The sequence below is a fragment of the Sinocyclocheilus rhinocerous genome, unplaced genomic scaffold (genome assembly GCF_001515625.1).
Source record: "Sinocyclocheilus rhinocerous isolate Xijiao unplaced genomic scaffold, SAMN03320098_v1.1 scaffold106, whole genome shotgun sequence".
In the NCBI taxonomy this organism is placed as follows: Eukaryota; Metazoa; Chordata; class Actinopteri; order Cypriniformes; family Cyprinidae; genus Sinocyclocheilus; species Sinocyclocheilus rhinocerous.
Window position 1 is genome coordinate 987,709 of NW_015633181.1, and position 23,799 is coordinate 1,011,507.

The 23,799-nt window shown below is 37.2% G+C and overlaps 4 protein-coding genes across 4 annotated transcripts in view; 1 reads left to right on the forward strand and 3 right to left on the reverse strand.

Annotated features, from left to right (window-relative positions):
* The window catches only part of LOC107743463 (neurofibromin-like), a 51,846-nt gene that overhangs the window by 8,943 nt on the left and 19,104 nt on the right, over nucleotides 1-23,799 (forward strand). Inside the window, exons 9-28 of the mRNA XM_016556683.1 lie at nucleotides 152-226; nucleotides 329-460; nucleotides 887-1,015; nucleotides 1,227-1,340; nucleotides 1,437-1,516; nucleotides 1,608-1,731; nucleotides 2,358-2,604; nucleotides 2,733-2,806; nucleotides 3,099-3,182; nucleotides 3,716-3,850; nucleotides 5,110-5,250; nucleotides 6,497-6,658; nucleotides 6,773-6,876; nucleotides 7,419-7,554; nucleotides 9,337-9,399; nucleotides 10,115-10,273; nucleotides 10,624-10,721; nucleotides 10,796-10,942; nucleotides 11,317-11,463; nucleotides 11,602-11,712. Of these exons, the coding sequence (XP_016412169.1) occupies nucleotides 152-226; nucleotides 329-460; nucleotides 887-1,015; nucleotides 1,227-1,340; nucleotides 1,437-1,516; nucleotides 1,608-1,731; nucleotides 2,358-2,604; nucleotides 2,733-2,806; nucleotides 3,099-3,182; nucleotides 3,716-3,850; nucleotides 5,110-5,250; nucleotides 6,497-6,658; nucleotides 6,773-6,876; nucleotides 7,419-7,554; nucleotides 9,337-9,399; nucleotides 10,115-10,273; nucleotides 10,624-10,721; nucleotides 10,796-10,942; nucleotides 11,317-11,463; nucleotides 11,602-11,712 (2,462 nt within the window). The remainder of the gene's footprint in view (nucleotides 1-151; nucleotides 227-328; nucleotides 461-886; nucleotides 1,016-1,226; nucleotides 1,341-1,436; nucleotides 1,517-1,607; nucleotides 1,732-2,357; nucleotides 2,605-2,732; nucleotides 2,807-3,098; nucleotides 3,183-3,715; nucleotides 3,851-5,109; nucleotides 5,251-6,496; nucleotides 6,659-6,772; nucleotides 6,877-7,418; nucleotides 7,555-9,336; nucleotides 9,400-10,114; nucleotides 10,274-10,623; nucleotides 10,722-10,795; nucleotides 10,943-11,316; nucleotides 11,464-11,601; nucleotides 11,713-23,799) is intronic.
* On the reverse strand, nucleotides 11,778-12,788 carry LOC107743415 (cell wall integrity and stress response component 1-like). The gene is made up of 2 exons (XM_016556639.1): nucleotides 12,698-12,788; nucleotides 11,778-12,462 (listed from the first exon to the last, which is right to left on the reverse strand). Exon 2 carries the CDS (start codon nucleotides 12,451-12,453, stop codon nucleotides 12,091-12,093), a length of 363 nt encoding a protein of 120 aa, XP_016412125.1. The 5' UTR covers nucleotides 12,454-12,462; nucleotides 12,698-12,788; the 3' UTR covers nucleotides 11,778-12,090.
* Nucleotides 13,730-16,770, reverse strand: LOC107743413 (oligodendrocyte-myelin glycoprotein). The gene is made up of 2 exons (XM_016556637.1): nucleotides 16,568-16,770; nucleotides 13,730-15,194 (listed from the first exon to the last, which is right to left on the reverse strand). The coding sequence occupies exons 1-2, from the start codon at nucleotides 16,579-16,581 to the stop codon at nucleotides 13,967-13,969; spliced, it is 1,242 nt and encodes a 413-aa protein (XP_016412123.1). The 5' UTR covers nucleotides 16,582-16,770; the 3' UTR covers nucleotides 13,730-13,966.
* On the reverse strand, nucleotides 21,042-22,045 carry LOC107743414 (uncharacterized). Its single transcript, XM_016556638.1, has one exon. It carries the CDS (start codon nucleotides 22,027-22,029, stop codon nucleotides 21,352-21,354), a length of 678 nt encoding a protein of 225 aa, XP_016412124.1. The 5' UTR covers nucleotides 22,030-22,045; the 3' UTR covers nucleotides 21,042-21,351.

A 23,799-nucleotide genomic window follows, 5' to 3' on the forward strand; every position in this document is an offset into this window, starting at 1 on the left:
TATATATATATATATAGTTATAGCTGTATAATTAGTTGTTAATTATTAAATTAATTCATTTGTTTTGTTCAATGTGTACACTGTTCCAAGAGCATACACAGACTTGACCTAAAGAATGCTTTCCCCAAATCTCTCGTTCTTTTTCTGTAAGGTGTGTCTGGCTCCGTCCTCACCTCCTACCTTTCATTTCGTGCTGGTGAATTCTCTCCACCGAATCATCACTAATGTAAGAGCTCCTGGTGTCCTTAGTTCACTTCAGAGAGATAAGATGTCTGATTCACTCCCAGGGTGTCCAAATGTCCTCTGTGTGTCTTCCATCATGTTCTAGTCCCCGCTGGACTCATGGCCGAAGATCGATACCGTGTACTGTTACTCGGGAGAGCTGCAACTCATGTTTGCTGAGACTCTGGGGAGAGCGGTGCAGGGCTGCAGCAGTCACGCCCCCCTCCGTATGACCTCGGTGAGACGCCCGCAAAACTTCTCAGATATAAGATCACCTCTAGTGTCCTGCTAGCAGTCTGACATGGGGGAAAGATGCTGGGAATAGAATATTTGTGTACTGCACAGTTTAATGCAGACAGGCTACTACTTTTAGACGTAGTATGTGAAACAGCATATAGTATGCTACAATGAATGTTCCAAATAGTCCATGACATCACTGTTGCATAATTAATTCATAGAGTGGCAAGCAGTCATCTCAGAAATGAATATGGCAGTTTAGCATTTTTAATTCAGTTTAGGAAAAAAAGATCAAAATCACAGATAAAATATATGTAAATAATACTTATACATTTAAATTTACGAAGTTTATGAACTGTGTATGGTATATAAATTAAGAAATTAAAATGAATACTTCATGAGTACATCATATCTGTCTTCCTCTCAGAGTTTGACGTTGAAAATGAGCAGTCTGAAATTTAAAGAGAAAACCACTGATCTGGACACCAGGAGTCACAAGTATCTGCTTTTGGCTTTAGTGAAACTCATCCATGCAGATCCCAAACTGATGCTACATGTGAGTGGTTCAGCTTTATAAAGATATGTGATACTTATAAAGTTATGCTCTGCTGTACTTTTAATGTCACGTGTCACCACTGATAAGCTACCACTAAATATTGTAGAAACTTAATTTGCTGTAAAGTTGCTTTGCAATGATTTGTATCGTGAAAAGCGCTGTACAAATAAACTTGACTTGACTTGACTTGACGTGTGTGTTTGTGAATCAGAATCCAGGTAAACAGGGTCTGGAGGTCCACAGCAGCACGGCGGATCTCATCACAGGACTGGTGCAGCTTGTGCCTCTTGCTAACATGGGAGATATTTCCCAAGAGGCCATGGAGGTGAGATCATTGTATCTCTCTGTTTATCTGGTGCCTCTAGCATGAGTTTAGATAGTCTGTGTGTACGTTTTCAGTCATAATCTGTCTCTGTCTTAGGCTCTTTTGGTCCTGCATCAGTCTGAAAGCATCGAACTGTGGAACCCAGATGCTCCTATGGAAACTTTCTGGGACATCAGGTAGCTCCTCAGTGGACTCGACTCCAGAGAATAGTTGCTGATAGAAATAATAGAAATTGCCCTGTTAATTGTGTATTTGCTGTCGGTCCAGTTCTCAGGTGCTGTTCTTCATCTGTAAGAAGCTGTTTGGTCATCAGCTGATCAACAGCACTGAGATTCTGAAGTGGCTGCGAGAGATTCTCATCTGCAGAAACAAATTTCTTCTCAGGAACAAGGTGAGTCGGCCCTCTGCACCCAGGGCATTATGGGTAAAATGTTTGCATACCCTTGACTACATCATCTGGATATTTCTAAAAACATCAATTACATTTCCTTGTTTTTTAATCTTTCACTTTTGTTTTTCCTCTTGTTACTGTTGTTATCTGGCTTGTTTTTATATCCTGAACTGGGAAGCACTTGTGCAGTACAAATAAAATTTAATTTTTTTTAAATAAAAATTAATATAAATTATTATTATATATTTTATTACAACAACAATAATAATAACTTTTATTATTAATATCACTATTATTATTATTATCATCAATTGTGTGGGGTACAAATACAATTTAAATATTAAAATTAATAATAATAATAAATAATATATACTACTACTACTACTACTAATTATTATTATTATTATTATTGGCAAGATGAAATGTACAACCAAACTACACTACTATACCTTATCCCACAATGCAGTGTGTTTGACCTGACTTTCCTGTGTAGCAAAAGAGCAAGGATATCAACCAGGAAATGTAAAAAAAAAAAATTGGGGTGAAAAATATGAAATGACCAATATTGACTATATTGCACTAATTAAATTTTTTTTTTCTTTCTTTTATCTGTTCTTCTCTTACAGGATCGGGCCACAGCAGGCAGCAACATTGCCATCTGCCGGCAGGCCCAGACCAAGCTGGAGGTCTGTCTTTACATGTTCCTGTGGAGTCCAGACATGGAGGCAGTTCTGGTGGCCATGTCCTGTTTCCGCTACCTGTGTGAGGAGGCAGACATCCGCTGCAGTGGGGAAGACATTCCTGTGCAGTCCCTTCTGCCAAACTACAACACTTTCATGGAGTTTGCATCTGTCAGTAATATGATGATTACAGGTTTGTCTGATAAACTAGTTTGAATTTATGGATTCAGACACATACCTCTGTTTTTTTAGATTTGTGAGTTATGTTACAGGTGCCTCTAGAGGGCAGCACAGTTTTTGTGATCTTTCTGATTTTTCTAGGTCGTTCGGCTCTACAGAAGAGAGTAATGGCTTTGCTTCGGAGGATTGAGTTGCCCACCCCGGGAAACACAGAGGTTAGAAGTCACACATTTACACATGTAATGCCATTGTACAGTAGTAGAGTGATTTTGGTTGGTTGACGAACACATTTGCATCTTCCTGGTTGTGTGCCATTGTATTATTTAACATAATTGTTTTGAATCGGAGCCTTTTAGCATATGTAAAACTTGATTTGTTTTACAAATAATGTGGTTGTATTTCACAGTCTAGTACTTGTGTGCTGTTTCTGTGGTTTGTTTCAAAAAAATCTATTTTTTGAAGATAACATGGATGACAGAATTTAACAGCTCTGTTTGGTCATTTCAGGCCTGGGAGGACACACATGCTAAATGGGAACATGCAACCAAATTAATTTTAAGCCACCCGAAAACGAAACTAGAAGACAGTCAGGTCAGACACACCTACACTCAGCATCTGTACAGGGCCTACAATTAGAAAATCGATTTTTGTCTACATATGGGTGATTTTTCAGTTTAAGGGACATTTCTGTCCATTAGGTTAATTTGTAAAGAAAACAAATGCTTTAAAATCATTCTTATATTATTAACGTTCTTATTAATTATTATTAGTTTATAAAATATATAATCATTTTTTTCATATATTGCATTATTTTGAATATGTTGTAATATTTTTTCTCTTTAAATACCTTTTCCTAATTTGTAGTGTTGAAACTTAACATTTATCACTTTACACTTTTTCTTTTTAGAGAATAGTTGTTTTTCCAAAAATGTGAGTAGTGTTTTTTTTTTTTTTTTAACCAAATCGGTTATTATTGTATTATTTGAGAATTATTAGAAAATTCTGTTTAATTCAAACTATCAATTTTATCAGCTTAAGTTTAAATATATATATATATATATATATATTTATGTCACTTACATCAAATGTCATTGGTACTTATGCCTCTGTGCTCATATGTTTAGGTGCCAATTAATGAGACCAACACGCAGTTTGTGGAGCAGACCATCGCCATCATGAAGAACCTTCTTGACAACCATACGGAAGGAAGCTCAGAGCATCTGGGTCAAGCCAGCATTGAGACCATGATGCTTAACCTGGTCAGGTAAGTCATTTGTTTGCTTGTTAGTATCAGCTTTGCTGTGAAGATCATTCTTTAAATAAATGTTTCCAGATATATTTGTCTTTCATCATTTACTAAAGAGGAATTTGAGAAATTTGTCCAGGGCTCTACAGAACAGTTTTTTTTTCTGCTTGCTCGGTCGTACCAGAAGTTCAGATTTCTGCTATAATATAATTTTATAAAAAATGTATATAATTATACTGTTCAAAAGTTTGGGACTGGTAGTATTTTTAAAATGTTTTTGTAAAAACATCTTTTATGGTCACTGTGATGAGTGGGGTGGGAACGGAGCGAGGCCGGTGACGCGAGTGATAATGAGCATCACCTGTGTGCCACACTGGTCTCGAGTCCCACGGAGGAGCTCTGGAAGGATGTGAAGGACGAGAGAGGACCAGGCCTGGACTTGATGTTGTATTTTGTTTATGTTTGTGTGCTGCAGTCCTCTGTGAGGGGCTGCCACCTTTACTTTAGATTTTGTGTTCGTTTATTTGACAATTAAAGTTTTATGTCCGAATGTTCACCGGTTCCCGCCTCCTCCTCCTCGTAGCTACGAACTGCGTTAGTCACCAAGACTGCATTTATTTGATCAACAATACAGTAAAAACTAATATTAATTTAAAATAACAGTTTACTATTTTACTAAATATTATTTTATTGAATGAATAGAATGTTATAAAGTTAAATATAATTTTTTTGTAGCATGATAAATGTCCTTACTGTCACTTTTCATCAGTTTAATCTATCATTGATTAATAAAAGTATTAAAGGGTTAGTTCACCCCAAAATGAAAATTCTGTCATTAATTACTCACCCTCATGTCGTTCCAAACCCGTAAGACCTTCGTTCATCTTCGGAACACAAATTAAGATATTTTTGATGAATTGTGAGAGCATTTCTCAGACCCTGCATAGACTGCAACGCAACTGTAATGTTCCCAGGGCCAGAAACGTAGTAAGGACATCGGTAAATCAGTCCATGTGACATCAGTGGCTCAACTTCAGTTTTGCGAAGCTACGAGAATACTTTTTGAGCGCAAAGCAAAACAAAAACAAAAATAACATAATTTATTTAACAATTCTTCTCCCCCGAGTTACGTCTTCCACCATTTTGGAGAGTACCCAAGAGCGTAATCGACGTAATCAGCGTTATTTACGTTCATGGGAGAAAGCGCGCGCATGAACGTAATCTGCGTAATCAGCGTTGTTTACGCTGGTCCTGACTAAGATCCTGCAGCAGGGGACAGAGTTTGACACGCTGGCAGAGACTGCGCTGGCTGATCGCTTTGAGAGGCTTGTGGAACTTGTCACAATGATGGGGGATCAGGGGGAGTTACCTATCGCCATGGCGCTGGCCAATGTGGTCCCTTGTTCACAGTGGGTGGGTACTTTATGCAAATAATCTTTTCTTTTTTTTTTAACAGTGCAATATGAGTAATTAATTCAGCTATAATTGTGCAACATAATTCAGACAATTGTTTTTCACAATTCTGTATGTTACATATATATATGTATATATATATATATATTTATTTTAATACATTTTTTAAAAATTGCTTAACTTTTTACTTCAAACAATTGTAACGTTGAGAATCTTTCAAACTTGAGAATCTCTTATCGACGTACAATAGTAGAGTCTTTGCAAGTCAAAATCTAACCATCAATGATTATTTGCATACTGATTTGGCAATGGTCTTAGACAGATTCACATATTAATTTTGATTTGTTTTTTTCCCCCTTATCTATTCAACCATCTATATTATTATCATTCTCTTTCTCTATCTTTTTTTTGATGTTTGAGTTTAACTTTTTTTACTATTTATTTTCATTAATTTTATCTAGAACAGTTGTTCTCAACCTTTTTGACTTGAAGGCTCCTCATGAACGTTATTTCTGATATTTCTGCTGTAATTATGACAAAGCTACTTGTTTTCAAACTTTTTTTTATTAACAAATACTGGGAGTATTGATATATTAAATTATAAATTAAGCACAATTCATTTTGTGATGGCAAAAGTTTCAAGAAATGTAGGTTCTTCAATATTAACAATACTTTTTGTGGGTTGTGGGGGAAGAAAACTGATTTCATCTTCATGATTTAATTTTTGTAGCATTTGTATTTAGATTACAGCTAGATTATTTTAATATAGTAACAATCATTTTTTAAATTTAAATACTTTGTCATCCTGCGTCCCCCTTTGAAAGTTTCCTGAGGCCCCAGTTGAGAACTTCTGACCTAGCAAACACTGTACTTTCTCTATTAGCAAGCAGAAAATGCAAAACTATGTTTTTTCTTTTTGTTAAATGATTTTAACTTTTAAAAAAGTATTATTAATAGTTTAAAATGAGAACATGCATCATTATTGACCATTACTACTCACCATTTTATTTTGAAAATGTCATAAAAGTTTATTTGCACATTGTAAGCCTAAAGAAGGTAATTTGACTGAAATGTTGCAAATGAAATTTTAGAGTGAGAATGAGTTTATCCAGTGCATTTACAAATGATAAGGGTGTGTGAGGCACTATATTTTCTTTTTTGAAAAAGTCCAAATCTGTGTATGATTTTACTGTAAACTCGCAGTCTGAGTGTTTTTTTTAGTTAGTCTTGTGTTTGGTTTTTTCAGGATGAACTGGCCCGTGTTCTGGTGACTCTCTTTGATTCGAGGCATCTCCTGTATCAGCTCCTGTGGAATATGTTCTCCAAGGAGGTGGAGTTGGCAGATTCCATGCAAACGCTGTTCCGTGGCAACAGCCTGGCCATTAAAATCATGACGTTCTGTTTTAAGGTACCTCTACGCTTCCCCTGGCATGCACTGAAGCCAAATGATCATTCAAATGATCCAGATTAAGTTTAGCTGTGAATTTCCTTCTTGGAAACTCATGGAAACTCCCTCTTTCAGGTATACGGGGCCACGTATCTGCAGAAGCTGTTGGAGCCGTTGCTCAGGGCAGTGATCACGGGTACTGAGTGGCAGATGCTGAGCTTTGAGGTGGATCCCACCAGGTATCTGTATGACTGAACCTTTAAATCAGTGATTCGCAACTGGCATGTTGGTGCAAATTCACCTGTCACTTGATAAAAGCTAAGCAAATTAGGCAGAAGCATCATGGACAGATTGCAAAACATGCTGTCATCCCCAAACCATGAACAAAACTACACAAAGTAAAAGAGAATTTAACCCAGAGAAATTTAAATAGAGGTTCACTTGCAATGAGGATAAACTGATTTGCACCGACCACACTGTGTTTTGTGTGGTTAATAAAGATAAATGTGGTTAACTTGTTGAAATTCAATTAGTATTTAGAAATCAAAATATTTTCCTACTCAGCCTGTGCCAGCATATTAATAATTTTGCGTATTATATAGTCCTGTGCAGTTCATTGTGATGTAAATATATTTTAATGTTTGATTTTAAGGACATTTTGTGTACTTTTATGTGATAAACTTTTTTGGTGCTGTGTCTTATTATCCATTAAATACAGCAGACATGCATATGTGATAGTCAGATTTTGGTCGGAGATAATTAGGTTGTGTTCTTCCTGCAGACTTGAGACTGGTGAGAATTTGGAGGAGAACCAGCGCAATCTGTTACGGATGACCGATCGCTTCTTTCAGGCCATAATCGGCTCATCTGGCGAGTTTCCTCCTCAGCTCCGCAGTGTCTGTCACTGTCTCTTTCAGGTGAGGCTGAAGAAACCTCTGAGGTGATTACTCGGAGCGCAAAATGCCTGAAGGATATTAAACCTGTGTGGAGATGGTTTCTGTGTATGTCTGTATCCCCATGTGTTATGATATGTGACCCTGGACCACAAAACCAGTCATAAGGGTCCATTTTTTTAACTTGAGATTTATACATCACCTGAAAGCTGAATAAATAAGTTTTCCATTGATGTATGGTTTGTTAGGATAGGACAATATTTGGCCGAGATACAACTATTTGAATATCTGGAATCTGAGGGTGCAAAAAAATCAAAATACTGAGAAAATCGCCTTTAAAGGTGCAGTAGGAGATCTTGAAAAATGCTAACTTTAGCCTGATAGCACTGAAAGCGAACGTCCCACCCTCCCTGCAATCGCCATCCAAAGCCACGCCCTCTGAACGCATATACGCTCGTCGCTCACAGACCAGAATACCAGAGACAACATTACTACAATAGGCTACATCAGCGGTTCCCAATTCCAGTCCTCGCACTGGATGTGAAGACGTGTGTGTGTGTGTGTGTGAGTGTGATGTGTGTGAAGATGCTGCGCAGCGCAAATCCGTGAATGAATGTTCTGAAGTGAAGTAAACTTCAATGGATTTCCCCTGCTCAGAGAGTAGGGAGCAATGAACACTGTGTAGGGATCATATCGATCGGAACACAGTTCATGCACGTAGCTCACTTCTAACGAGCTGGTTATCTGAATCGGGTGTGTTAACTAAGCGAGACATACAATGCAGAGCTGGGGGGCGTGAGGACAGGAATTGGGAACCGCTTGGCTACATCATGTGTCATTCACCGGTGAGAAAACTTTAAATTAAAATTGTCCACATAAAGTTCTTAGCAATGCATATTACTAATCAAAAATTAAGTTTTGATATATTTACGGTAGGAAATTTACTAAATATCTTCATGGAACATGATCTTTACTTAATATCCTAATGATTTTTGGCATAAAAGAAAAATCGATAATTTTGACCCATACAAAATTTTTTTGGCTATTGCTAAAAATATACCCAAGCGACTTAAGACTGGTTTTGTGGTCCAGGGTCACATATTACTAATGTCAAATATGCTTCAGTTTTGCTGTGGAGACTGTTGAATTAAACCGTTTAAAGCCAACATGAAATCAAAATTGACATTCTTAATGCATGTTTCTGGTCTTATTTAAGCACAATTTATCACAAATGAGATGGCCTTTGGAATCTAATTAAATGTTGTAGCTTATTTAAAATGTGATTTTAAATCTGAATTGTGCTGAGGCTGTAGAACTGGTTTCTGTCAAATACATATTTGACATCAGTCCCTGTGTATGTGATGAAAAGGCCACACAGAATCTGCAAACCGTTTTCTGCACTTAAGTTAAGTGTGATAATTTACAAAAGGTTGATTTTACGAATGCTATATAAATTCATTGTAACTGTGCTACATAAATGAGGCCAGTTGTGCAGGAAAATCTGTGGAATTCTGCCGAATGAATTATAATGGTAAAAAATTTAAACTACACTATAGTGCAAAAGTTTGAGGTCAGTTTTATTTTATTTTTTTAATTAATACTTCTATTCAGCTAGGATCCATTAAATTGATTAAAAGTGACAGTAAAAAAAATTTGTAATGTTATAAAAGACTTTTCCATGCACATTCTTTGCATGCCTAATAGTTAGGAAACGCGCGTGCGTGCGTGCGTGTGCGTGTGTGTGTGTGTGTGTGTGTGTGTGTTAGCTTGTGCCATGACTTGTTTGTGCTCATTTCTGTTCTGTAGGCTACTTGTCACTCTCTCCTGTCTAAAGCATCTGTCAAAGACAGAAAGGAAGTGAGGAAAGCAGTAAGTGTGAATGGCGGATGTATCTGCTTCCTTTTTTGTGCACTCTGGCCTGCATTACTGTCATTACATTAAATCATGTCTACTAATTTCCTGATTTTTGGCAAGCTGAAGCTTTCACTGAATGTACCTCTTAGAACCAGCTCCAGGAAAAACAACAAACGCTGTAGCTCCGGCCATCATCTTTGCATGAGCCGTCACTCTCAGGACTGAGGGTTGGAAATTATCAGGGCATTGAATGCAGTGATACATTGTGGGTAATGCAATTTGGTAACGAACTTCGCCCCTTTTTGAATGCCAGAATGATTTTACGCTTGACTGTTCAACCTGAAATGTTTATTCTGAGTAAAACGCATTTCTCTGTAGTGCCATTTTAAATGCTTTGCTTTTCCCTCTTTTCTTCTCTAACAATCTTAAAGTTCACTGGTGAAGACCTCCGCCATCATTAGACTGTTTAACGGCTTCAAACTGCTTTCCACACTTTAACTCTAAAGCCTCTGGTGCCAATTCATTCAGATAGTTCCCTCACAGAACCTCATGTTATCCCCTTAACCAACAAATATCATATGATCATCTACACCTTGACTTTAAAATGTTCAGATGTATTAATGCTATTATGAATTTTGGTTCTGGATTGGAACTGCCCTAATGAAATAGCATCATGTTACCTCATAAAATCCTTTTTTCACGTTCCTGTGTATTTCTGTTTTGGTTTCAGGTGGTGAGACAACGTTTCCCACAGAACAGTATTGGAGCAGTAGGTAGTGCCATGTTTCTGCGTTTCGTGAACCCGGCTATAGTCTCTCCCTACGAGGCTGGGATTCTCGACAAAAAGCCTTCGCCCAGGATAGAAAGAGGCCTTAAACTCATGTCAAAGGTGAGAGTATTTTGCATAGAGATGAAATGAATACTACTTTTATAAAAATTGTCCATGCTGGAAAACAGGTTGTACCAGCTTATGTTGATGCTGGTCCAGAACGGTCTGCCAGATCAAAAGCAGGTCCATGATCTGGAAAGCCAACCATCTAGAAGGGTTTAATTAATCAATAAGCCACTTAAATAATAGCAATAATGCCTAAAATCACTGCAGTGCATGGCCATGAGTGTTTTATTACTTTAATAGAAGCATGATGAAAGATAATATATTATAATGTACAATAAAGTTGTTGACCAAACGGAAAGATTTGGAGGTTTCCATTTTAAACAGACTTGCATTTCATTTGTCAGATCCTGCAAAGTATTGCCAACCATGTTTTGTTCACGAAAGAGGAGCACATGAGGCCGTTTAATGACTTTGTGAAGAGTAATTTTGATGCAGCCAGAAGGTAAGAAAGCGATTAGTGATCTTCAGGATTTAGATCCTGTCACCAGCTAGTTTAAACTTTGGGTTTCCTTCTAGATTTTTCCTGGACATCGCCTCTGACTGCCCGGCGAGCGACTCTCTCAACCACAGCCTGTCCTTCATTAGTGATGGGAATGTTTTGGCCCTGCACAGGCTGCTGTGGAACAACCAAGAGAAAATCGGCCAGTATTTGTCTAGTAACAGGTGAGCTGTGAAAGACTTGTGCCATCAAGTCAGTATCAGAGAGACTGTTATTGGAAGTGCAAATGCAGTTTGGGCATGTCTTGAGCTTAGATTCTTGGAATTTTGCTCATTCAAATCTCTATATTTGGTTGGGAACTGATTTGCATTTTTTACTTTCCCTCCTCGACTTGTTTCTCTCTGATCTGATTGTATTGGTAAAACACTATCTTTAAGGGACAGCTGTTTTGTTGTAAAAATAATCATCATCCATTTTCTGTCATGCTTTATATCTGTGCTTCAGGAAAATATTGTAATGTAAGCATACAATTATTGATGATTCTCAAATTCTCAGTGAAGTTTCAGTTAATCAGAGAATATTTTTCCAAACACTTCAGGGATCATAAAGCTGTTGGAAGGAGGCCCTTTGATAAGATGGCCACCCTGCTTGCTTACCTGGGTCCCCCAGAACACAAACCTGTAGCAGATACTCATTGGTCCAGCTTGAATCTCACCAGCTCCAAATTTGAGGAGTTTATGACAAGGTAGAAAATGTTGCACTGTATTTAAATTTTTTTTTGTCTTCCAGTATGCACAGTATTTTTGTCTATTGAATTAGTATTTTTCTAACACATTTTTTTTTCTTATTTTAAGCTGAAACCTTTCTTTTTATTTTTCTTTAGACACCAGGTGCATGAGAAAGAAGAGTTTAAAGCGTTGAAGACTCTTAATATCTTTTACCAGGCTGGAACCTCAAAGAACGGAAACCCTGTGTTTTACTATGTAACTCGCAGGTAAGACTTAAAAAAAAAAAAGAATTACAAAAGCACACAGCGTTCTTTTTGTTCAAAGTTTTATTGCTTCTGAAAACAATCAGTTAACTAACAATAGCTTACAGATGCATAGATGTACTTTTGCTGATTAAAGTATGAAGATATTACAGCATTTTACAGCAATAAATAAAAACAAACCTGATTTCCCATTTCATAATAGTTGTGAATAGTATCAATATTTTTCATATTTGAAATATTTTTCTCTAATGTTAAGCAAAAAGCTGTTTGTTACAAGCTGTGTCACATCTACGACAGTTGCATAGAATTTCAGAAAAACTATTACGTCTCCGAAGAATCTCACGTTATTGTCTGCCTTCGAAGCACAAGGGAGGTTGATGGTCACTGTATCATCTTTAGAAAGCTCAGAGCCATGGACACAAGCAGCAGAAGTTTGAAGAAGCTAGTCATGGAGGAAGAGGAGGAACTGCTAACGAGGGCGCTGACAGTTGCATCTTTAGCATTCTGGTTTATGCTGTTTTTGGTGGTGGTCATAATCCCATTGGAGCTGGTGGAGGAGCTGGCTGAACTGCCGCCGGTTGTAATTTGGTTAGTGCCGTTCCCATTCTGATTAGCACCGTTGCTATTTTTAGCAGTGCTGTTGGTAGTGGGAGATATAGTAGTAGTGTTTGAACTAAGGGTAATCTGCATACAGCCGAACATCACAACTAGCAGAACCACGCAGGATTCCACTCTTAGAGCCATTTCTCTGGTCTGACAAAAACATAACACAAAAATCATATCAGTATAGAAGTATAAGCATGTCTTTTTTTTACTAGCTCCATAATGATGTTTAACACTTACATATCATCAGTTTTTGATCAGTTTTTAAGATAAAAGATTAATATATGTTCATAGAGGTTGAAAATCATTCAGAATTTAATTTGTGAACACTTTGCATTAGTCCAAAGAAATAATTTAGAGCTGTAAACATTCCCTGGGTACTCACCAGCGGTGCTCCACGTAAATAATGCTGATGTTTTATCTCTGCAAGCGGTGATGTGCAGTGTCTCTAAACAGATGCAGATGCTTTTAATAATGCCACCAGTGGAAGAAGTCACATGATTCTTCGAAAAGGAGGGTCAGTGATGGAAAGATCATGCTGACAAGATTTCCTTTTGTTTAACAAATTGTTTGTTTGCTTTTCATGAGGTATCATGGTTACAATTGGAAGACTGGCTTGAGTTGCTGTGTTTACGACAAAAGATTTCCAAATATAGATAAGTCTTATTTTAAATTTGATATGCCTACATAGCTGGGTAATCTGACAAGTGTTTATCACTGTTATTAGTAATAACAGGGTTTCTAAATGTTTTGTGTTCTGTCAGAAGATGATAATAAAAGCATGATGGTGATAAAAATAAACTGCTTTCCCAGCTGGAAAATTCTGTTAACATCAGCTTAAGCTACGTTTTTGAAACGTGAATACGTGATAGATGGTTTCGAGCTTCTCATCACTGGTTTAGGTAGTTGTGAAGATGGCTTACCAGCTGTTTGGGACCTGAAGGAGCTGGTAGACCATCTTGGTCAAGTGTTCCTGCTGGTTGTCAGTAGTTTTTGGCTCATTTTAGTGACTGATTTATTACTTTACATAAAACTGTACATGGTTAAAATCTGTTTTTTAAAATGACATTCAAATGTAATTTGTTTTGACCGTGGATGGACAAGTGATGCTTTGCCAAGTGGTGAAAGTTTGGCTGGTTACCATCAGTGTTTAATCCCTGCTAATAAATGCCATAGTTGTACCCTTAAGCAGGCAGAACGCATATTTCTTTATTGAATGGCATCACAAAGTAGCTTTGTGTTCTGATGAAAGTCATTATATTTAATTATATTGATTTTATAATTTTTATATTATAGATTTTATTGAACAGTGCAAAGCTTTTGATTAAAAAAATAATGCTTTTTTTCATGTTTTTATTATTGCAGTAGTATTAATAGAATCATGCATTTAACTTAATCATTTTTTAAACAAAATGGATTGTCAGAAGTTAATCTGATTAACATATGAAATGCTTCTACACCCATTTCATGTAAACCTGTATGTCCAGTAATCCTGCTTGTTGCTCCACTTCATCAGTAGATGGAGGTTAGACCTATAGTGTGAGACTGTTCTGTTTTGGAAGCTATTAAGTTCATTTAATGTTTTATTCATTTGTTAACATGAATTAAGAGTTTGATCCAGTTTAGAAGAAAGACCGTGTGACTTGGCTGACCCTCAGAGCCCTTGCATCATGGCCATCAGAAGGAGCGTACAGCAGACTGATGTGTAGAGCGAACCCATACTGCATCTTGAGCTTGTGTTTCGACTGAGGTTGTGATTGGGTCTCTTCACACTGCGTGTACGGAGAGTGGTGGTCCTGCGAGTGGTGAAGAATTTGCCTGTTGTGACTGGGCCTTCTGTAGTTGAATGAGTATTAGAATGGGAAACCTCTGAAGTTGAGGTAAAGAGAAGGCCATTCCTGAAAGACTCCTGTTCCTTGGTGCTTCTAGATCCTGTTTGGTCATCCTTGGTATGTAGGAGTGACGTCCCTGACCAGAAGTGTGTGGTGACCACTTGTACATATGGATGGCTTGGCTCCTCGGTTCCAAAGACGTATGGGGACTGCGTGTTGGTGCCAAAGTGCCAGCTCGCTGTACTGGACAGGTGAGCCTCTCCGCAGGTATGCCAGGTGTGGCAGGGGCAGCCCAACACTCGGGCGGAAGTGTGTTTGGTCCACACCAACAGGTGGCTGATATTGGCAGTTTCTTCACAAGCCCAGGGATTGTCCCCTAGAGTGATGAGCTTCAGACTTTGCAGATACTCGAATGCCCCTTCACTGACCGTGGTGAAGCGGTTTGCGTGCAGGTAAAACTGAGCCAAACTGTGTAGCCGGTACATGGACCCCGGCAGAATCTGGACCAGAGTGTTGTGGGATAGATCCACCACCTCCAGGTTTTGGGGGATGTTGGTAGGTACCGTCCAGAACTTGTTATGACTGAGGTTGAGAGCCTTCAGGTTGGAGAGCGTGTTGTTGATAAAGACCACACGTTCTAGCTTATTGACGGACAGGTCCAGAACTCTGAGGTTCCACTGGTATGCTGTGTCATCCTTGTTAAGAACACGCAGACGGTTTCCTGAGATGTTGATTTCCCACAGCGCCCGTGGCAGCGAGGCTGGGAAGTGAAGCAGACGGTTGTAGGAGATGTCCAGGATGCGCAGATGTGTGAAGGCGCTTAGGTGGTGGTCCAGGTCAGATAGCCGATTGTGGGTCAGGTTGAGGGATTGAATGTTTCGCTGCAGGCCCACCGGCAGATGCCTAACCCCCCTCCGGGAACAGTCAACTGTCCGATGGCTCTCGCTACAGGAACAAACACTGGGACATTCTGCATGTACGTAAGTACATGTAAACCACAGCCAGAGCAGGCAGGACATCACTGCACACACGGGCATCTTCATTGTGTTCCTGTAGACAATTGCAAGAGATTTTTTATTTTTTGCTGAATGCTTGTTTGTTTGTTACATGCAGAATGCATCCAAAGTTTTTTTTTTTTTTGTAGTGTTGTACTAATGTCATGACTGGTAGTAATTTGTGATTTAAGTGAGTATGATTATATCGCGTCTGATTACAGAACGTTTAAAGATTACAGTCTGATTACATGAATTGTGTGATGGCAATGACTATATTAATGTCATTTGTGTCTGATTATAGTAAGTGATAGAAATCTGATTATAATGCACATGAAAATGAGTCTGATAACTGATAGTGTGTTGTATAGTAAGTAATGACAATGAGTCTGAGCTTTAGTGAATCTGATTGTATTGAGTGACTGGGTCTGATGAGGTTAAGTCAGATTAATGTGAGTGATGATAAGTTTATTGATTAATGCTATTTGTGTCTGATTATATTGACTGATTTAGTACATAAATCTGATTAATGAGTGATGGCAATGAGTTTGACTATTTTGAGTAATGCAGTCTGTGTGATTTATAATTGGTGTAAGCAGGCTCATTATAATGAAGATAAAATTTAGTGTCTGACCTTTGTGAGTTCGATTACAGTGTGTCTGATGCTATGTAATTATGGTGAGTCCAAATTTGATTATATTGAGTGACCGATTAGGTCTGATGACAGTAAGTCTGATTATTGCGAATGATGACAACGAGTCTGACTATACTGAGTAATGCAATTTGTGCCCGATTACAGTGTGTTAACGCAGTCTGATTATACTGACTGACTGAGTCTTATTACATGACGTCTGATAACTAAGTGATGGCATATAGTTTATTTTGAGAAATGAAATTTGTGTCTGATTATAATGGGGTCTGCGTGAGTCTGATTACACAGTGTGTCTGATGCCACATAATGACGATGAGTCTGAACTTTAGTGAATCTGAATATAGTAAATAATTAAAATGACAATGATTATGGTTAGTGATGATAATAAATCTAATTTTAGGGAGTGATTACCGTGGGTCTTATATAATCTTTGGTATTGATTTAAAAAAAGTCAATGTAAAAGTTTAATGTGTATGTATGTATGAGTTTTGCCTCTTTTGTTTGCAGTTGTGAAGCTAGTCAAAGCATTGGCATGAGTTTTGAGAAACAGTTTTACACATGCAAACGTACAGCAGAGCTGTGAAGGTCTTCATGCAGTGGCTCTGCAGATCTGCCTGCACCTAGATCTGCTCGACTCTCTAAGCATGTGCTTAGAAAAAAACAGCATTTATATATAACGTGCTTAGATGCTTGTTCATATCATGCTACATTACATGGAAATGTGATTGTGAGTCTAATCTTTCCTCAGGGTAAACCTTGCTGCATTGTGAATTACTTACCTTCTCCTTGTCATCACTCTATGCTCCTTTTTCCTGTCCTCTTTCTGTCTTTCAGTTTCTCTCCATCTCTCACCTCTTTTTTTCTGCTTGATCTCCAGATTAGCACCGCTCTGATCTCTTATTTTTTTTATGCTATTCTCGCTTTATGCTGCAGTAAAATCCAAATCCCGTCTTTCTCTGTGCATGTCCCTTCCTGGGATCACTATGATAGCAGAGGGGAGAGAGAGAGGCAGGGAGGGGAGATGTAGTAGAGTCTATGCCCTGGTGCAAGAAAAAGCGAGAGAGAGAGAGGAAGTGCTGACATCTCTGTTTCTTCTTTAGGATTCCCTCATTCAGCATCAATTTCCTCTGCTTTCTTTTCTGCGATCTCCCCCTCCCTCTCCTTCCTGTTTTCATTCTTTCTTCAGTCATCAAGCAACACTTAACCTGTAATTCAGGTCTGAAACTGTTTTGTCTGAGTTTTAGATTACTGGGATGGAGTCTGATGAAATTCCAACTGGGAAAAATTCTAAAATGAACACAATTTCTGAACTTGCAGAAATTTTCTGGTGATTTCAGTAAAGTTGTAATTTTATAAAATAATTTTGTTATTCTGATTATGCTGTCAGCTATCAGTAAGAGTGCTGTCATCTCCGTTTAGTACATTTTACCATTTTAATCAATTCCTCACAGATTCTCCCACACAGTCAGCACATACTGTAAAATTCAGTGTTTTATTTTAAAACACTAATAATGAAGCAATTCTTAATTCTTAGTGTAGTATAATTCCTAGCACGCTTTTTGGTAACTTATTTAAAGTTCCTCACCATCATGTTCTTGCCCAGGCAGGTGTGTGTGTGTGTGCGTTTTGAACAAAAGAGCGCTGGTACAGAAACTTTTCAGTGCTACTCTCCATCACTCTCTTCCTCTTCCTTTTTCTTCTTCAATCGCTTCATTCTTTCAGAGCCTGCTAATGCTGCCCAGTAATGAAACATTCTCTGCCTACTAATGTAGCTTTGCTCTGTGTGTGAGTGTATGATGCTGTATGTTTGTGTTTGAGTGTGTCAAGCAGAAATGGCATAGACAGTTTAACTAAATCCATCTGCACTCAGTTCTTATTTTACATGTGCTGTCTAGTAACACAAATCCCCACTCCATTTTGAAAGATTCTGTGGCATGTGTTTTAGTGGATCAGTGTTTTTTGATGTTTTTGTGTGTGAGCCAGACAAAAGGAAAAGTCAGAGGAAAAAGTGAAAAGAAAGTCTGCTGGAGGTCTTTGGTAAGAGAAGATGGTCATTGCCACATGACGTATAGTCTTTTGACATGTAATCGATTTTCCATTGTATATAATAAAGTAAATGAACATTTTTCAACAAGTTTTTGTTTGCTTTAGTGAATCTGATTAATATTACTTAAAATACAGGTCAAAATAGCTTTTTTATTAAAACAATTTTTAAAAACACTGCAGTGACCTTTAAAAGTACAATCACATAATCTCAACATATAATGCAATATTAACACTCATTTGTTCATGTAAAGTTAAGTGTTTGCATATGCAAGACACGAAGATGTTGTCTGGAAGTTTGTGACTCACTGAGAAGTCTGTAGAATTTGTTTAGTTAAAAAAGCTGTAATGTCTAGGGTGAGTATTATAGAGTGCCGTGAGTCCCTGACATCCTCATGTTTATACAAGGTCTTTGTGTTGTTGCTTGAGAGCAATAGTCTCAGAAACATCACTATTTTCCTGCTTTTTCTTTTGGCTGTTCTCTTTCCTCATCTGTATTGCAGTGTGTGAACTGCTGTTCTGCCAGACTGAATGATATGTTCCCCACAGGAGAGGAGGACCTGCTACCCACATGTCGTTCCTCCAGTGCCGGGCTTGCCATCTTCTCCAGACTACCCGAAGCAAGATTACTATTATCAGCAGCATAAGGCACCCAAAAGTGAAGAGTAATCCAAAAATATCTCTGCGGGTTTTCGTGTTATCTTCTTCTGCGGTATTAGCTGATTTGTGTGTTGGTAAAATAAATGTCTTGGGTTTTTGTGAAACAGTTTGTGTTTTTGACACGTGCAATCCAGTTGTAGCTGAACGAGTTGTCAAACTTGGTTTGCGCCCACTCATGCTTTGCGTTGGTTTTTCCACCTCGGATGTCATAGCTGTAGAGTTATTTATGCCATTAGCAGTGAAGTTGTCAATTTGTTCATGTATGGTAATTGAAGAAGGTTCTTCTGCTGCTTTGGAGGAGATTTCATTGATAGTGAATGTTGTGGAATCAGGGATGTGTTGCTCTGTAACTTCACTGGGTTCTATAATTTTCTATATTGTGGTCTGGAGTCGTTGAGTTGATTCTTCAGCTAGTTGTGAATCTCCTGATTGAGTTGTTTCCTGTGAGTCTGGTAATGATGAGTGAGTGGGGAAGGACGCCATAGCTGTAGAGTTATTTATGCCATTAGCAGTGAAGTGGTCGATTTGTTCATGTATGGTAATTGAAGAAGGTTCTTCTGCTGATTTGGAGGAGATTTTGATAGTGAATGTTGTGGAATCAGGGATGTGTTGCTCTGTAACTTCACTGGGTTCTATAATTTTCTGTATTGTGGTCTGGAGTCGTTGAGTTGATTCTTCAGCTAGTTGTGAATCTCCTGATTGAGTTGTTTCCTGTGAGTCTGGTAATGATGAGTGAGTGGGGAAGGACGCCATAGCAGTGGAGTTATTTATACTATTAATGCCAGTGAAGTGGTCGATTTGTTCATGTATGGTAATTGTAGAAGGTTCTTCTGCTGCTTTGGAGGAGATTTTGATAGTGAATGTTGTGGAATCAGGGATGTGTTGCTCTGTAACTTGGCTGGGTTCTATAATTTTCTGTATTATGGTCTGGAGTCGCTTAGTTGATTGTCCCACTAGTTGTAAATCTTCTAATTGAGTTGTTTTCTGTGAGTCTGTTAACGAGTGAGTAGGGAAGGATGGCATAGCATTAGAGTTCTTTGTACCAGTCATACCAGTGGAATGAGTGCTTTGTTCCTGTATGCGAGTTGAAGATGGTTTCACCTCTATCTCCATGTTCTTTGGCCCTTCTGGTGTTGTAAATTCCAGTTTGTCTGGTCTCATCATTAATGGTTTGATGGTGTTTGTATCGTTGTACATTTCGTTCAGAAGTCTCCATAACATATAGTAAGCATAAGCCTTTTCTGGTAAATGTAATGCATGTTGTATGTGGAAGTTCTGCCTTCTCACTCGTGACCTTTTCACACCATCTCCACCCTTCCACTGAAGTGTTTCTGCATTGGTGGGGTCCGAGTTTGTGGTCGAAGAGATGCTCAGTGACAGCAAAATGGCCAACAGATAAAAGAACAAACAAGGTCTAAGTAGCTCCATGTGTAATATTTGATATTTATGGCTATAGAGAGAGAACAAAACAGACATAAAATTGAACCTTATATTTTAGATATTAAACAGGGTTTATTTTTCATATAAAATATTGTTTCTTCAGGAGATTGTCCTTTTAATATAGTACATATACAATAACTTTGTCCATTCACATTACAGTTTAACTATCTACAACTGTTCAAGTTATTTATTATGTATGCATATTTTAAATATTATTTATTTATTTTAACCAACAGTGTGTTTTTAGCCAGTCAGAAATACATAATTGAAGAACTATAAATATTCCAGCATTATATTTATAGAGTATAATGGTCACATGCATTTTTCTTTTTAAAAGGTTATTCAATCTTAAATCCTTCCCAGTGGTGTTTGACTTCAGTGCTGCTTACAAAGTTTTCTAACTGGAATTTTTAACCAAATTACACTCAAACAAAGTTTCTTTGGCAAAATGTGTCTTACCATTTCTAGGCTGTTCCTCTGTCTCTCTTCACAAAGATCAGAATGATAAAGTCAGAGGAGGCGATCCTTTTATCAACTGACCTGGATGGTTTGCTTTTCTATTTATAACATGCTGAGAATATAATGCAGTAGATCACGTGATCATGTGTTAAATGTGAATGAATAGCAGAAACGTGGGTGTAGCTGTAAAATGATGTATTTTCTCATGGTGGTGTTATGCTACAAAATGAAATGGTGTGGATTTAATTTATATTAATTTTACGTTAAGTTTTTGATTCAGATGAGAAACACCAAGTCTTGTATACTTTCAAGGTTTTAAATAAAGACAAAACATTTTTTTATTCTTCAAAAACACAAAAATGCACACAGTCATTTTCAAATTTTTTTGTCATGTTTTTTTTTTTTTACTAAAACTATTTGAACATCCTTAAAACAAGATAAGCTTACTCGTAAAATTGGATGAATCTGATTGTTTTCAGAGAAAATAATTATAATTCATAAAAAAAAAAATTCTTACCATATTTGGCATATAGTTTTTTGTTCTTTTAAGCATAAAAAATCAAATCAATAAATAGATATACTCCCCAAAAATAGTCTTATCGTACATGTTTTTGTCTTTCAAATACATATATCTCATTTAAGGATGTTTAAGGATTTTTTTGCATTGTGAACAAAATACAGATACATTATTTAAAATACAGACAACATAAATGCACACATTTGAAACATGGCCATACAATATTGTTATAGGCTAAATGAAGAAAAACAATGTTGAGAGTGACAAAGGCTTATTTGCAGTATTTTCAGTGCTTTTGTTTATATATAATTTTATACATTCAGATTTCAGATCTTCTTCCTGAGTCTTGTGCAGTAGATAACAGTTAAAGCTTAAGCAGGTGCAGACTTTAAATGCCACAAGGGGGAGTTGTGTGACACCCATTTGTTAAGTGTCTGATCGTGATCACACCCCTGTGTCGGAGCTCTCTGGTGCTTTTGCATCAGGCTCAAGACTGTTCTCTTGGGTGACGTCTCCATTTGTGTCCTTCACAGGCGGCTCAGTGCAGGGCTCAGTCTTGTTCTCCTCATCCTCTCTACTCTCCTCTTGTGCTGTGGTGACCTCTGATAGCAGAAGGCAGGTCTCAGTTGGCTGCCCGTCCACTTGGCCTTCATCCCTGCATGGCGATTCACTCTTCTCTCTTACGGCATGTCGGTCAATGTTGTCGTAACGATGCTGGAGACTAGAGATAATTCCTCTCAGGTGACAAACCTGGCAGGCACATATCAGTGTGGTCAGCAACAATGCCAAGCAGCCCACTGTGAGAGCAACCACAATCAGTTGCAGGTTATCTTTACCAGTTGGTAGAAAGAAAATACAGTGTCCTTCCTTGGGTTTAGTAGTGGCCTGAGTGCTGACTGATTGTTTATTTGTTGTCGCTGCAGAGTTTAGTTCGGTGGTCTGTCTGTTAATGTTGGATGTTGGTGGTGTGCCATTTTTGTCATTTATCATAGTTATGTTTTCTGTTATTTTGACTGGTGTTGTGTTGTTCTTATTTGTGGCTTTAGCAGGTGGCTTTCCGAAGAGCAATGCAAAGTATGCAAAATAAACTGTTCTGGGACTTATCATGGTTCTGCAAGACATAACTGAAATAAGAAGTTTTGTTATTTTACTTTCTGTTAAAAAAAATGTACGTTATAAGCCATTATTTACATACCATTTTTCTACAAATGTATCTTTAAAATCAAATGAATGTCCCTGCCCCTGTCCTATTTCTATTGAGTTCATTTCTACCGAGGAGGATATTTCATATATATATATATATATATATGTATGTATATGTGAAATTTTATTTTTTAATGTTTATTGTTGGATTATTTTTTCTTGCTTAGTTCTTCATGTACAGCAGATTAATTTAATGCAATATATCACTTAAATTTACACATTTTCTTTCATTTTTAATATATGCACAGTGTGCATGAAACTTAGTATGTTAGTAATTATATATAATTTTATGTACCTTAATTTATATACCATTTATCACAATTTATATACCTTTGTCACTTTTTTATTAACCCCTTAACTGTCACTCACATTTTTGAACATAGACGTGAAAGTGCACGATCCAAACTTAAATTTTTATAATTCATGAATGAAAAAATTTTGTAACATGATATTGATGTACCATTTTCATGGTAATGCAATGTTTGATTTTAAAATGGGTTTCAAAGGATGAATTTTGAGATTTAAAGTTTTCAATTGATATATAATTTCTGATGATTTCTAAAGTGTGATAGAGAAAAAGGCAACGAAGAAGACTTTTTTGTGACAAAGGTCAGAACTCCTGTTATGATGTAGATTTTTGAGGTGCACTCTTGTCAACAATTAATCTATTACTTTTCCTACATAATTTTTAACAAAAACATTGGTAAAATATCTATTTAGGAGTCTTAGACCTTTCCAACGATATATAGTTTGTCATGATTAGATTAGGATTTAATTGTAATATAGTGAAGTAAACTTAGGCGTCCCACAGAGGGGACGGGTGACAGTTAAAGGGTTTTAAATTACTGAAATGAAATAGAGGAGCTTAAAATAATAACAAAATAAAATATAAAATAAATGGTTTCTTACCTTTTCGGTCTGTTACTGGTTTGTTCTGAGAGTCTGTTATCTGAAGAGCTGCGAATGACTGTATGCGTGAGTGTATGCACGCTGTAAATTTGAGCACTAGAGCCTTTTTTGAGAAGTGGTAATTTTAAAGCTGAAGCTGCAGGTGCAAACACTCATTAACCAGCGATGAGTTTCCTGTCTGTTCTTTCACTTCTGTTTGGGCTCTTATATTAGACATGCACATTAACCACTGTGTGGCTAAAGTCATTGTGTGTCTTTTGTCATATTTATTTAAGGACCTCATTAGACAGCACATTTTTTTGTAAAGCATGTGTAAGCAGTGCATGTCATGGGCAATTCACCCATGATTTCAGCCTGTATTGACATTTAGTCTGTTTTTATAACCTTTAAAATGCCCCTATTAGGGATATGCCGGTATCAAGTTTTCATGTTGCGATTAATTGCTAATGCTTTTATTACGGTATACGGTATTATCACGATATTGAAATTAAGTTAAAAAAAAGTGCTGTCATAACAGGTTTAACATACAAGTATAACAGGTTTAATAACTTTTTTCTTATAACAAAAATAACTGAACATTTAAATGCAATAAAGCAATACAGAAAAATGTATAAAGTTAAAAGTTTTACACAGATTAAAGTGCAAAAGAACTATAAAGACCAATAGGTATCACTTTACAATAAGACCTCATTAGTTAACCTTAGTTAATGCATTAACACTCACAATGAGCAATAGTTGCATTTGCTACAGAAGTTATTAATCTTTGTTAAAAAAAAATAC